The sequence below is a fragment of the Protopterus annectens genome, chromosome 13.part0 (genome assembly GCF_019279795.1).
Source record: "Protopterus annectens isolate FY-2018-M chromosome 13.part0, PAN1.0, whole genome shotgun sequence".
Taxonomy (NCBI): Eukaryota; Metazoa; Chordata; order Ceratodontiformes; family Protopteridae; genus Protopterus; species Protopterus annectens.
This window is the reverse complement of record NC_056747.1, coordinates 60,394,732-60,409,412: the sequence shown is the minus strand read 5'-3', so window position 1 is coordinate 60,409,412 and position 14,681 is coordinate 60,394,732. Positions and strand designations below refer to the sequence as shown.

The 14,681-nt window shown below is 37.4% G+C and overlaps 1 protein-coding gene across 1 annotated transcript in view; it reads right to left on the bottom strand.

The window, feature by feature from the left end:
• Window positions 1–14,681, bottom strand: part of TMPRSS9 (transmembrane serine protease 9) — a 528,210-nt gene that overhangs the window by 298,922 nt on the left and 214,607 nt on the right. Inside the window, exon 4 of the mRNA XM_044090621.1 lies at window positions 5,672–5,739. Within this exon, the coding sequence (XP_043946556.1) occupies window positions 5,672–5,739 (68 nt within the window). The remainder of the gene's footprint in view (window positions 1–5,671; window positions 5,740–14,681) is intronic.

Below are 14,681 nucleotides of genomic sequence, written 5' to 3'. Positions count from 1 at the left end.
ACTTGACATGTATGGGAAGTCTCTTCCATGGCATGGGCAGTCTCTGGGTTATGAACCTGTCCCTCCAGCATGTTCTGTTAATTGCGGTCATGAGGTTGAGGTCTCTGGAGCGTGTGGTGTGGAGGGATTGGGATTTCTTTAGATGTAGCATTTCTAACAGAGCTGGGTCAGACATGGCTTTGTAAGTCAAGCAGAGATCGCCTCTAAGAAGGCGATATGAGACAGAGAATATTTGGAGTTTTTTGAGTCTGCCCATATAGGATAAGTGTTTAAGGCCTAGGATCTTCTTTGTGAGGTACTTTTACAGCCTCTCCAGTAGTCACAGGTGTCTAATGAGGCACATGCCATTGTACTCAATGATTGGCCTAATGAGGGAAGAGTAGAGGGAGACAATGATCTCTTTCTTCCTGGATGCAAAACCCTTCATAATGAGATGTGCCACATAGAAGGACTTTCTGACCACAGTGGCAATCTGGTGATCAAAAGAGAGGTTGCTGTCAACCTGTGTTACCAGATCTCTTATAACGCCTTCTGTGTTCAGTGGACTACCATCAATATAGTAATTCATGGGAACTGGGTTTTTCCTAAAGGGAATGACAACACATTTTTTGGTATTGAGCTTAAGGCCATGGGTCTGACACCAGTCGTTGGTCACAGTGAGGCCATTCTGTAGGATGTCAGCATCACTTGGGGAGCTAATAATAGCTCCCAATTTGCAATTGTCTGTGAACTTTGTCATCCAGAGTCCCTTTGTGTTGGCCTGGACTTCAGAAAAGTATATACCATACAGGGGAGGACCCAGGACCAAACCCTGTGGGACTCCACTCGTGACTAATCGGCAGTCTGACTTGGAGTTGGGATGTCACACAGTAAGGCAAAGAGAAATGTGGTAGATGCAGTCCTAAGAATTGGCAATGGGATGTCACACAGTAAGCCAAAGAGGAAGGTGAAAGATGTAGTCCTCAGAGGAGTACAGATATTGGGATGTCACACAGTAAGGCAAAGAGAGAAGGTGGGAGATGTAGTCTTCAGAGATGTCAAAAAGGAAGCCAAAGTGGAAGGATTGGGATAACCAGCAGTCACAACTATTAATGAAGATACGCAACCAGATGTGAACATGCAGATGCCAACACAATAAGCAGAGCAGCAAGAAAGTATACAGGGAGGTGGGTAATCCATTAGGTGGGGGGGACAGCACATGATATGGGCAAAAGAGTAGGTGGGGTTTGTAAGGAAAGTATAGGTGGGCAGAGTAAGGAATTGCAGCACAAGGGCAAAGGTGAGGGGGAGTGGGGATGGAGGTAGGTGAGGTTAAAGACTGCATGTAGAATGGGTAGTGACATGCGACGTGAAGCAAGTTGGCTTTAGTGACTCAAGAATGTGACAAGGGATTGATGTAGTTGAAGTAGTCATTCGAGAACTGATTACAGTCAGACTGATCTCCAACTTATTCTTATTAAGATATGTGAGTAGGTAACCGTGCTTGGGGGGGGGGGGGTGCATCATCACGGTAGAGGTTTGGATGTATCTTTTGGTGCGTGTAGCTGCAAGTTGACTCATTGGATGAGACATCTGAGTTAGTTGTAAGCTGGGTGAGGAATGTGAAAGAGATGCTAGGTAGGATGATGGAGGGAGTATTTTGAGAAGTGTTATCTGGGTCAGCAGATAGCATATTGAGGAAGGAAATAATTAGGGAGTTGTAATGACTAAGTGCAACAGTGGCCAATGAACAAGGGCGTGGGACTGGAGGGAGGGACAAGAGTCCTTGTAACGAAACTGGCTTTATGTCAGGGGCAGCTGGATGCATCTTAACCAAAAGGGACAGAGTTCCTATCTGCTGAGGCTGAAAGATACATCACAATGACTGTACTTTTAAGATGGATACAGAGAGAGAAAGACTGCCATAGAAACAGAAGAGGGGAGTAGGTACTCAGCCAGTACGCAGACAGACAGCGAAAAATCACACATGAAATATAGTAACAAGAGAAAGAAATAAGGGTGAAACAGAATATGGCTAAGGAGTATTACTGTGGAATTCATGGGGTCTGGAGAGAAAGATGGGGAGGTGCAGGCAATGATGCAGGATAGGAGGTGGAAGTTGTTGGTATCACAGACATGAAGTAATGCCTAATGCTTATGAATTAAAAAAGAAGAAACTAACAGTTCCTACACTATCGCAGCATAAATAGCAGGTTAGAGAGAGGAGTCGGCATAGTCAGGGTAAATCTAATTTGTATCATAGCAGCAAGCATGGTAGCTACTCTGAGGCACCAAATACAGTGGCTACCAAAATAATTATGGTCACCATTTGTCTGAACCACTTTTTGGTGATATTTAAACATCATGTCTTAATTAAAAAAAAACATAACTCCCTTTAATCAGCATCAGCAAATCTAAAATAATACCTTTCTTAAAATCTTGAAACTTTTAAAAGAAGCACATCTGTCCTGCGTGTTAGATAACAATACAAACAGCAACGTAAAATCAAAAACAAAAAGACGAAAAGCCACTGGTAGCAACTGCTGTACAAGCACCTGGTAAAAGCCATCTTTAACCAGTCCTCAGCTACTTGCATTCTGCATACAAAGATTGATCTATCCATCTGTCCATGCGTTCATCTACCTGTTCATCGATCTATCCATACATTCATCCGTGCATACATCCATCCACCCATCCATTCATCCGTGCATACATCCATCCACCCATCCATTCATCCGTGCATCCATCCACCAAATATAATTGGTTCGTATGGAAAAAAACGAAACAATTAGTCTGTAGTGCAAGTCTAGAAAAAACTCTGTTCAAACGTTTGCACTAGTGCTTAAATGAGGAGGAGACAGACTAGACTGGGGAGGGATTTCAGGCTGTGCATCCAGTTATCTGTTTACCCTGAAGGTAGCAAGGGTGCTACTCTGCTTAACGTGTAGTAGAAGTTTGTTCCAAAGGTGAGGGATATGTTAGGATATGAATCTATTGTATAAACATGTCTTATTTATTTGTTGATGAAAATGTAGCTACTTTAACTGGATGTTTGAGGTACCATTTGTTCTGCAAAGGAGTAGAAGGTCAAATGAGTTTATTGATGTAGGTGAGCTAATGCTATCCCAGCACTCTCTGGGTGTAAGGGAAGAAACAAATCCAAAATAGGACACAAGGTAATACTGCACAGACACACAGACACGCACACACACACACACACACACACACACACACACACACACACACACACACACACACACACACACACACACACACACACAGACAGACACAGACACACACACACACACACACACACACACACACACACACAGACACACACACACACACACACACATGCACACACACACACACACACAGACACACACACACACACACACACATGCACACACAGACACGCACGCACACACACACACACACACACACACACACACACACACACACACACACACACACACACACACACACACACACACACCATATACCAGCAGTATCTCAGAGAAGGTCTGTACCTATTTTTTGGGAGGTTCAAAAAGTCTAAAACTACTGAACTTAAAAAGATAATTGTTCAGATTTGGGAGTTTTTATATGGAATCATTCCAAACTCTAAACAAGAATAATCAATTGCTGCTGTGTTTTAGTAGTAAAAGTCTTAAGAGTGTGTGGTGCTGCAAACTCTTAGTTATCTAGTTTAGTTCTTTTTAGCTTTACCTCCCTCCTACTATACTGCTGTCATCAATGTAGTCAAAATCCTGTTATCAACAAATGTCTGTTTAATAACCCAAGTCCTACAACAGTGAATTAATTTAAGAAGGGACAAAGTATAAATGGCATAACATGCTTTTATACAACTAACATTTTATGTAACCTTTATAATTATCTGGCCCAGGTTTATGTTTTCTTTTTCTATGCCTTGCCCATTGCTTAAATCAATGGTCTCAGACCCAAAAGGCTTAAGGAAAAGATGACGATAAGTTCAGTGAGCCAAAGACCAGACCAGTGGTGACAAACAAAAAACTAAAGCGCCAAAGGCCAGACCAGTGGTGACAAAAAAATCTAAAGCGCCAAAGGCCAGACCAGTGGTGACAAAAAAATCTAAAGCGCCAAAGGCCAGACCTGTGGTGACAAAAAAAGATAAAGCGTCAAAGGCCAGACCAGTGGTAACAAAAAAAAAACTAAAGCGCCAAAGGCCAGACCAGTGGTGACAAAAAAAACTATAGCGCCAAAGGCCAGACCAGTGGTGACAAAAAAAACTAAATCGCCTAAGGCCAGACCAGTGGTGACAAAAAAAAAACTAAAGTGCCAAAGGCCAGACCAGTGGTGACAAAAAAATCTAAAGTACCAAAGGCCAGACCAGTGGTGACAAAAAAATCTAAAGTGCCAAAGGCCAGACCAGTGGTGACAAAAAAAAAACTAAAGCACCAAAGGCCAGACCAGTGGTGACAAAAAAATCTAAAGCGCCAAAGGCCAGACCAGTGGTGACAAAAAAAGATAAAGCGCCAAAGGCCAGACCAGTGATAACAAAAAAAAACTAAAGCGCCAAAGGCCAGACTAGTGGTGACAAAAAAAAACTATAGCGCCAAAGGCTAGACCAGTGGTGACAAAAAAAACTAAATCGCCTAAGGCCAGACCAGTGGTGACAAAAAAAAACTAAAGTGCCAAAGGCCAGACCAGTGGTGAAAAAAAAAAAATTAAAGCAAATTAGTTGTAACCAAATACAATACCAAACAGGCATTCTAAAAATGTGTCACTTAGACACACACACACACACACACACACACACACACACACACACACACACACACACACACACACACACACACACACACACTCTCTTGTAGCAGACAACATAGCAGTGGCATTCACACAGATGTACAGACACACATGCACACACACAGCAGAAGTACCAGTCACATTCACAAATACACACCAAATACACACACACACACACACACACACACACACACACACACACACACACACACACACACACACACACTTGATATATGTAACACACTGTGTAGGAAATACTTTTACTGGGCAGCCATTGTCATACTACTATTTCTTGGAGTTTGAAACAGACCAGTACAAGTCTTTATATCCTCAGTTCTTCTGTTATTAGCCTGTGTTGTGTTCCAAAAAATCCCCCCCCCCCCCATTGTTTTCCCAGTCAACCAATGACAGAGAGACAATCTGAGCTATAAAGACAACCTTTTGTCAATGTAGTTTGGATTGCAAGCCATCCAGACTGTTTTTTTTTCTTTCAGTTTTTAACTGAAGCAGGCAGGATTTGGGAAAAGCACAGCTGAATGGATTAAAAGTTCCAGGGGTTCCATCTACCATGCAGGTTGGAATTTGAGACCACTGGCTTTAATGCTTGCTTGCACAGATAAAGATAAATATAAAATAAATATAGATACGTGTATTACCATACTCACAAAACTTTACATGTTTACATAGACATACTGGAACAGGTTATGCTAGGCAGAGAGGTGTTCTTTGGGGCCGCAGGTAGTAATGAAACATATGTGCATATTGTTCTCAGGTACTGGAAAATACTTGTTTCTGTTTTATTTCAGTTATTTTTGGAACTAGCACATCATTATTATAAGATGCACTTTGCTCCTTGCCATTGCTGTTTATAGCTATAAAATAAACATGCATAAGTTCTCACCCATACTGAAGAATTGCACTTCCAATGTAGCTGCTCTCCAGCCCGCTGATTCTGAAGATATCTCTTAACTAAAAATATGAAGAAATAAATGTCATTGATTACTGAAATCTCAATAAAACAGATTAAATACTATAATAACTTACCTTAATTGTAGAAGCATAGGCAATAAAATACCTTATAGTCTTGAATGTACTATAACTGCCACAACGTCATAGCCATTACAGAAATGTAAAAAACAAGCATAACAGATTGCAAAATAATGCTGTCTGGATACAATATACCCAGAACAGACAGGCAGATTAATCAAAAGAGCAGGGTAGATAGTTATAATTTTCAAACCTCCTAGAAATTAAAAAAAGCACTCTAACAATTCTTTCATTTGGCAAAAAATAAATAGTATCAACTACTCTCAAAATGAATAACCACAAATATTTGTGCCACCCAATTTGGGCACCATAAACATTTTTGTTTTATAAGCCATCCACTCCTGGATAATGTCTGTCATAAACTAAGTCATTAAAATACTAGGAGACTATGACCAGTCCAGTTAGACTAACACCTCTATAACTCCCTAATATCAGCCTTACTCAGCTTTATCACTTCAACTAGGATAGATGAAGTTACAGGAAAGGAAAGTGCATTAGATTGATTGTTAGCATCACATCTAGACGCCATATTGTGTGCCATCCTATATATGAGACCTGGGATCACAGTAAAATACTCCAGACATCAAAACTATACCCCAATACCTCAAAACTGAGTCCTTCACAACTTGAAGAATTTCAACAAAAATGTTTTAATGAAAAGCTCACTAAATGTAACTGGTCCCCTCTAAAATACTCAAACCTCAGTGAAGATGTGAAATTCTTTCCAATACCTTTCTTAAAATCAAAAATTGAATGGCTTCAATATATAGCTCCTCCCTGAGTAACCTACAAAATAACAAACCATGAAACTGGGAGATACAGCCTGAAAAAAATTACAACCAAACATCTCAAAATTAAACATATAGATATTTACGAGACAAAGCAAACGGCATGATAAAATACAGAAAAGAAATCACGATAATATCTTACAGACCTACCTTATAAACAATTCTAAACAAACTTGGGTCTATACAACAACTTGCTTAAACCTGGGGAAAACATCTAACTGCATGCCCTACCAAAAAGTCTATTTATAGCACAGGCTGTTTTTCAGTTCATGTTTTATAATTGTCAGTAGTACAGTTAGGGTTAGAGGCAGGTTTGGGCTAGGATTAGTGTTACTAAGGTACAGCAGGAGGACAAAGCTTCTTCGGTAACACGACCAAGATTCAGACAAATTTGAGATGAATGCTTGGCTAGGGTTAAGGGTAGCACGTTGGAAAAGGAAACTTGTTTCCTTTTTCAATAGTTTGGCTGTTAGTCATTTGTGTTGTTGATATAATGAATTGTTGACATGTGGTGGACAATGTTTTTTGTGTCTATCTCTTAGCATGTCTGCCATTCATTACATTATAATGTGTATGTGTACACACACACACACACACACACATATATAATATATATATATATATATATATATATATATATATTTATATATATATATATATATATATATATATATATATATCTGTGTGTGTGTATGTGTTTGTACATAAACATTATACTAATTAAAATATATAATGTTAATTAATGTAATATTCGTGGGGGAATGATTGGCTGAATGTTGAGTGAGCAGTTTGTTAATGCCATTAGAACTGCAGCTATAGAAGATCATTATTTGATTTCTCTCTCTCTCTCTGTCTTTCTTGGTGTTTTCACAGGAGAATAAAAAAGCTGAAAGCTAATATTCGCACATTTTTAACCATAATTAATCACTTAGGGTAAAGCACATAGAATAATTTATTGGTTTTTTATTTTATGATGTGTGTGTATATATATGTATATTTATAAATAAATATAGATAGATGAATATGGATATATAATATATTTATATTTTTATATTCATATATTTAAGTATTAGTAATTATGATTAGATTTTGTACATTCTAATTTGCACATTTAGATAGACCATCCACACATATTTTTGATGCGTTTTTTAATTATTTGCTTTTATTCATGTGTTTTTATTTATGTGTTTTGATTCATGTACATGTATTAAATTTTACTTCCACTTACATATATAATAATTTTTTAAGCTTTTGGAGTACAGCAGGTTTTGTATGAAGGTTGAAAATAAATAATATAGCTACATGGACGTCCGTCTTTGAACGGAGTTCAATTCTTCACAGCAAATTTTGCACATTTAGATAGATTATGTAGTTTACATTTTTTAAAAATATGTGTTTTAACATTTTGATGTGTTTTTAATATTTAATTAGACACAATATGTATGTACTGAATTCAACCTACGCCTACATTAATCATGTTTTTAATGAACATCTTGAGTGTGCCTATTTGGATGTCCGTATTTAGAAAGGAGTTTAATGTATACGGAAGTGTTTCTGAATAATGGACGTATCACTCATGAATATTCATGAGTATGTAAAGCTGATTGGTTTTTTTAAAAAGTTGAGAACAAATATTATTGGTACCTTTCCTTAATTGGAAGGGCAATATGGTATTTAAATGTTTTTCTCTGCACAACTTCCTTACATCTGATGAAGTCTCACTTAGTTGAGACGAAAACGCATATTGATGTTATTGATTTGAAGAGCGTTTATTCTGTGTTCTTGTTCTAATAAAAAGTGGAATCATCCATTTGCTACTTTGGAGTTTCTTGAGCACGTAGCCTACTTTGCAGCAAATTTCGTGGTTTTTGGTCTGTTTGGCTGTGTAAGCTTTTACGCCACTTGGATTATATATATATATATATATATATATATATATATATATATATATATATATATATATATATATATATATATATATATCTGTGTGTGTGTATGTGTTTGTACATAAACATTATACTAATTAAAATATATAATGTTAATTAATGTAATATTCGTGGGGGAATGATTGGCTGAATGTTGAGTGAGCAGTTTGTTAATGCCATTAGAACTGCAGCTATAGAAGATCATTATTTGATTTCTCTCTCTCTCTCTGTCTTTCTTGGTGTTTTCACAGGGGAATAACAACAGATCTGCAGCTGATGCTATTTAGTGCTATTTATGCCACCATGAAGTGCCAAAGGGCCAGCTGTAGACTTTATGTTGATGACTTTTTGCCAAAGTAAATTTGTTTAATGCGATTGAGCTGCCTGCATTTAAAAAAAATCAGTGTAGTAATCTTGGGCATCTGGAATGAAATCAGCAATCTTACAGGGTGTCAAAATAGCTTTCAGGGTAGAGTTTACCATTTTGGGAACCTTCTTTATGCTTCCACTCTAAACTTGTTCTGTAAGCAGGCCAATATGTATTAATACTAACTAGAAAAGTAGAGACCCCCGTCCGCATCTTCTGCCAAAAGACATTAGTTAACCATTGCTGGCAGAATGCTTTATTTCAAAAAGGAGGACAGAACATGTTAACTACTGAAATCGTGGCATAAGTAAGTGACCCCATATCCACATGAGCTACTTTTTCATGTATGACATTGTCCTGCTGCAAAATGCTTCTCTGATATCACTATTTGAAATATATAGAAATATAACAAATATCTGTTCTTTTATAATAAAACACAACATCAAAATCCAAAGAACGCTGTAACAGAATACTGGAAAGTAATAAGTTTGGTACAATCACTTTAATGCTGCCAGGCAGGAGGTGACTGAAACTGTCTTGTTGTCCCTTATTTGGGGGCAGATTCCTGTCTTTGGGCCATTGAAAGTCAGGGTATGCTCTGGGTTTCCATGACCCTGTAGTAAATAAAGTGGGTATAGGAAATAGATGACTGGCTCAGAATATACTCTTAAGAAAGATCCTGTTCAATATAATTTTTTAACTTGTTTCCTTAAGTAGGATGTAGTTCACTTTTTCAGTGACAGCAAGATTATCAAAATTCTCTAATAGTTATAGACATTTTTGAACGTAAGAAATTGATTCAACTTTTTAAATAAACCATCAGGGAATAACACAGATGCAGCATAAAAAAAAAAAAAAAAACTTCTTACCAGTGATGACAACTCCAAAAATGGATGACGTCATATATATATATATATATATATATATATATATATATATATATATATATATATATATAAGTATTCCACAGAATAACTGTATTTTTTTTATATTTATTACTCAAGGAAGGTGGTAAAAGTTGAATAATTGATTTAGCTGTTTTATGGCAAACCATATGCAATTTGTGTCTTTCGGCTTTTTCCCAGTTAGGGGTCGCCACAGTGGAACTCCGATCCGCTAATGATTGGCAGTAAATTTTTACGTGCTGGCTTGCAGGGCCTAATGCACAAGCTTCAATGAAGGAACGCCCATTCACGCATGTCGCCACACTGAAGACGCTCTAACTGAGAATCGAACAAGCAATGTCTAACTGTGAGGCGACAACGCTACCATATGCAATAATTTTTTAAAAAATAATCACCTTTACTAATCTGACAGAAGTAAGAAACATGAAAAATAAACTATTCATGCATAGCAGAAATATGTTTACAAACTGTACGTCAGATCTGTCAAGGTCACTTTAACAGTTAAGCATAACTTATACAACAAAATTATAGGCATAAATTAGCACCTTGTTTAACTTACCTATCCTTTCCAGTCCCAACATTTACCCTCTATGCCTCATCAACTTCCACCCAGTACTGGGACAGATCTACTCATATACCATAAAGGGGAAAAATCCTGTAACATTCATCCTTATCTGCCATATATGCCATCTATCTTCAGATCAATCCTCTTATTAATACAGTGGTGAAATAAATGCCTTCTGCCATGCCAGTCGGCAAGCATCTCTCCACATATATAGTATTACCACATTTCCAACAGTTCAATAAAATAACATTTCTCTACAAAATAGCTGAAATCAACTATGTTAGTTCAGTCATTTGCTGACTGCTAGCAGTACCAAAGTAGGGTTACCACCTGTCCCTCTTTGTGAGGGACAGCCCTCTTTGGGAAGTTGTGTCCTGACAAAAAATATTAAAAATGGCAAATGTCCTGAGATTGTAGGACATAATTATGTCCCATATGTTATGTAATAGTTGCATAAAATAATTATTTCTGTATCTAAAATACCTAAATGTTACAAGAAACAGAATAAGCAACTAAACCGCTACAAGAATAAGCTTTTATTTAGGCAAAAAAGTAAAGTTCTATCCTTTGTACTGACCGTGGGTATGTGTCAGCCTGTAAAATCTGATGTGTGTTCTGAAAATGTCCCACCTTGGCCATTTGAAAAGGTGGCAACCCTATACCAAAGTCCTGAAACATACCCTCTCAGAAAAGTCTTGCTACACAGTGCTTCATCCTAGCCATGTTCCATAATACAATTAAACAAATATAAAATTATAAAATAATACGTTTAGTAACAATAACAACTTCCTCCATCTAATTACAAGGCATCTCATGCCCAGAATGTTGCCTCTGACAACAACATAAACAAAAACGTCTCTCCGTTTCTTTTCCAGGCACTCAAACAATTTATATATTCAATTTAACATAAATATATGGTAAAAGAAGAACTTAACCAAATATTAACATTCTAATTTAACATACACACCCACAGAAACTTATTTAAAAAGTGTGCTACCCACATTACTTCCATATTGCTATCAGGAGATTCTACTCCCTAGGAGGTGCCATAAAAATGCTATCAGAAATTAATATTGTTACAAGAGCACAGAAATGTGGTATATATTTGTCATTTACTTATGCAAAATTACCACCCAGCTACAGCAATAGCATAATAACATTAATGATACTTTAGCAAACTTTAACAATAGTATCCCCTGTTGAAAGAAAAGTTACTTAACTAATATAGTTATAAAATCCTTCCAAACGAGAAAAGCTTTAAGACACTTTAATAGTATTACATCATAAAAACATTAACTTGACAAGCAGATGCATCTATTTACAGCCCTAGGTTAAATAATTTACCTATTAACCTAGTAATCCCATGACATGTAACATATATAATATTCAAATATACATTTGTTACACGGAATGACAGTCACATATAAGTAAAAAAATAAGCCCTCATAAACATATGATGTTTTTAGTATTTGAACGTTTACTTATAACTCAGTGTAAAGATACCTCATAATATGCTTATAATATTAATGAACTTAATGTTTATAATATGCAAACATGCATTTGCTACATGGATTGACTGAGAGCTGTCCATTTATAAAAAGTCCTTTATAAAATATATTGTTTGTAGTATTTAACTTTCACTTATAACTCAGAATGATGATTAACTGCATACTACAGAACCATAACTTCCTGTCCTTCTATAATACCCATAGTGTGACTTTCAAACAACCTAATGCTTCACACCTTTAATTGCTCCTTATCGCATTGCAATATTTATATACCTTCTCTTAAACCCATTGACGTGTACAAGCTCAGGCAAAGAAAAATACAGAACAATCCATTACTTTCCAGGATTTGTTTAGTACAGTTCCATGATGATCATAAGGTATTGTGACACATTTCAGACTGAAAGCTAACATTTACTTATATGCATAAGGTGAGTGAAAATCTAGTGCACTCAAAGCACCCAGTGTCTCCCCACTAAACATAGTAAAAAGCCCTTTAGTGGGGCCTGTCATCATTTTGTCTCAATAACTGTGCACCCCTTAATTAGACCAGATCTGTCATTGTACCTCAATAATTGTGCACCCCTTAATTAGACCAGGTCTGTCATTGTACCTCAATAACTGTGCACCCCTTAATTAGATCAGGTCTGTCATTGTACCTCAGTAACTGTGTGCCCCTTAATTAGACCATGTCTGTCATTCTACCTCAATAACTGTGTGCCCCTTAATTAGACCAGCTCTGTCATTCTACCTCAATAACTGTGTGCCCCTTAATTAGACCAGCTCTGTCATTCTACCTCAATAACTGTGCGCCCCTTAATTAGACCAGGTCTGTCATTGTACCTAAATAACTGTGCACCCATTAATTAGACCAGGTCTGTCATTGTACCTCAATAACTGTGTGCCCCTTAATTAGACCAGCTCTGCCACACTACCTCAATAACTGTGTGCCCCTTAATTAGACCATGTCTGTCATTCTACCTCAATAACTGTGTGCCCCTTAATTAGACCAGCTCTGTCATTCTACCTCAATAACTGTGTGCCCCTTAATTAGACCAGCTCTGTCATTCTACCTCAATAACTGTGTGCCCCTTAATTAGGCCAGCTCTGTCATTCTACCTCAATAACTGTGTGCCTCTTAATTAGACCAGGTCTGTCATTCTACCTCAATAACTGTGTGCCCCTTAATTAGATCAGGTCTGTCATTCTACCTCAATAACTGTGTGCCCCTTAATTAGACCAGGTCTGCCATTCTACCTCAATAACTGTGAGCCCCTTAATTAGACCAGGTCTGTCATTCTACCTCAATAACTGTGTGCCCCTTAATTAGACCAGGTCTGTCATTCTACCTCAATAACTGTGTGACCCTTAATTAGACCAGGTCTGTCATTCTACCTCAATAACTGTGTGTCCCTTAATTAGATCAGGTCTGTCATTCTACCTCAATAACTGTATGCCCCTTAATTAGACCAGGTCTGTCATTCTACCTCAATAACTGTGTGCCCCTTAATTAGACCAGGTCTGTCATTCTACCTCAATAACTGTATGCCCCTTAATTAGACCAGGTCTGTCATTCTACCTCAATAACTGTGAGACCCTTAATTAGACCAGCTCTGCCATTCTACCTCAATAACTGTGAGACCCTTAATTAGACCAGCTCTGCCATTCTACCTCAATAACTGTGCACCCCTTAATTAGACCAGCTCTGCCATTCTACCTCAATCACTGTGAGACACTTAATTAGACCAGCTCTGCCATTCTACCTCAATAACTGTGTGCCCCTTAATTAGACCAGCTCTGCCATTCTACCTCAATAACTGTGTGACCCTTAATTAGACCAGGTCTGTCATTCTACCTCAATAACTGTGTGCCCCTTAATTAGACCAGGTCTGTTATTCTACCTCAATAACTGTGCGCCCCTTAATTAGACCAGCTCTGCCATTCTACCTCAATAACTGTGTGCCCCTTAATTAGACCAGCTCTGCAGCTCAGGCCAAGCTAATCAAGAGTCCCTTCTATCCCCAAATTCAATAAGTGGCCCCTGGTTTAATTTCTCCAAATCTTAGTTTTTTTTTTTACTTGCCTAAACAACTGTCTTTTCATTCCTTATACCTCCTTACTGTCCCTTCTTCACTTACTTCCTTACTGCTATCGAATTCTCTTCCCTGACCTTCTCTCTAAATATACCGTAAGTCTGTTTTTCCCTAGTGTCATATTGCAATTCCTGTTTGTGTCGGACTAACTTACCTTTAATTCTTCTACAAACTGTCTAAAATTTCTATAAATATTAAATGACTGTCATATACCTTGCATCGATTTTTAACTATTGTTTTTATATTATGGCTAATTTGTTATAATTATTTAAACTGCCGATGTTTTTGTATTATTTTTGAAGATTGTAAAATTATTGTTCTTATAATGTTTTGTAATCATTTGGATTTTTCTCTGTGGGCTTCCACTGAAAATGGGCTTCTACACAGTCATCTTTCCTAGTAATCAAATGTCAGTAAATAAATAAATCACAGGAATAGATTGTGCAGTAAGGCCCTGGACATTTTTCTACCCATGCTCTCTAGTCATCAGCCCTTAGCATTTTGTGAGTTAAGCCAGGAAACCATAGTCTCACATGATATACCACTTCAAATAAATTTCACATCTGAGGTTTGTCGTTGAAATGGCATTGTTGTAATTATTCATTGCCCATGAACTTCAAAACAGAAATGCTAATTACCAAAATCCCCTCAGATGGCCATTAAAATGTTTTCCTTCTGTCACATACCTACAAAAGAACAGTCCACCAGACCCCTAC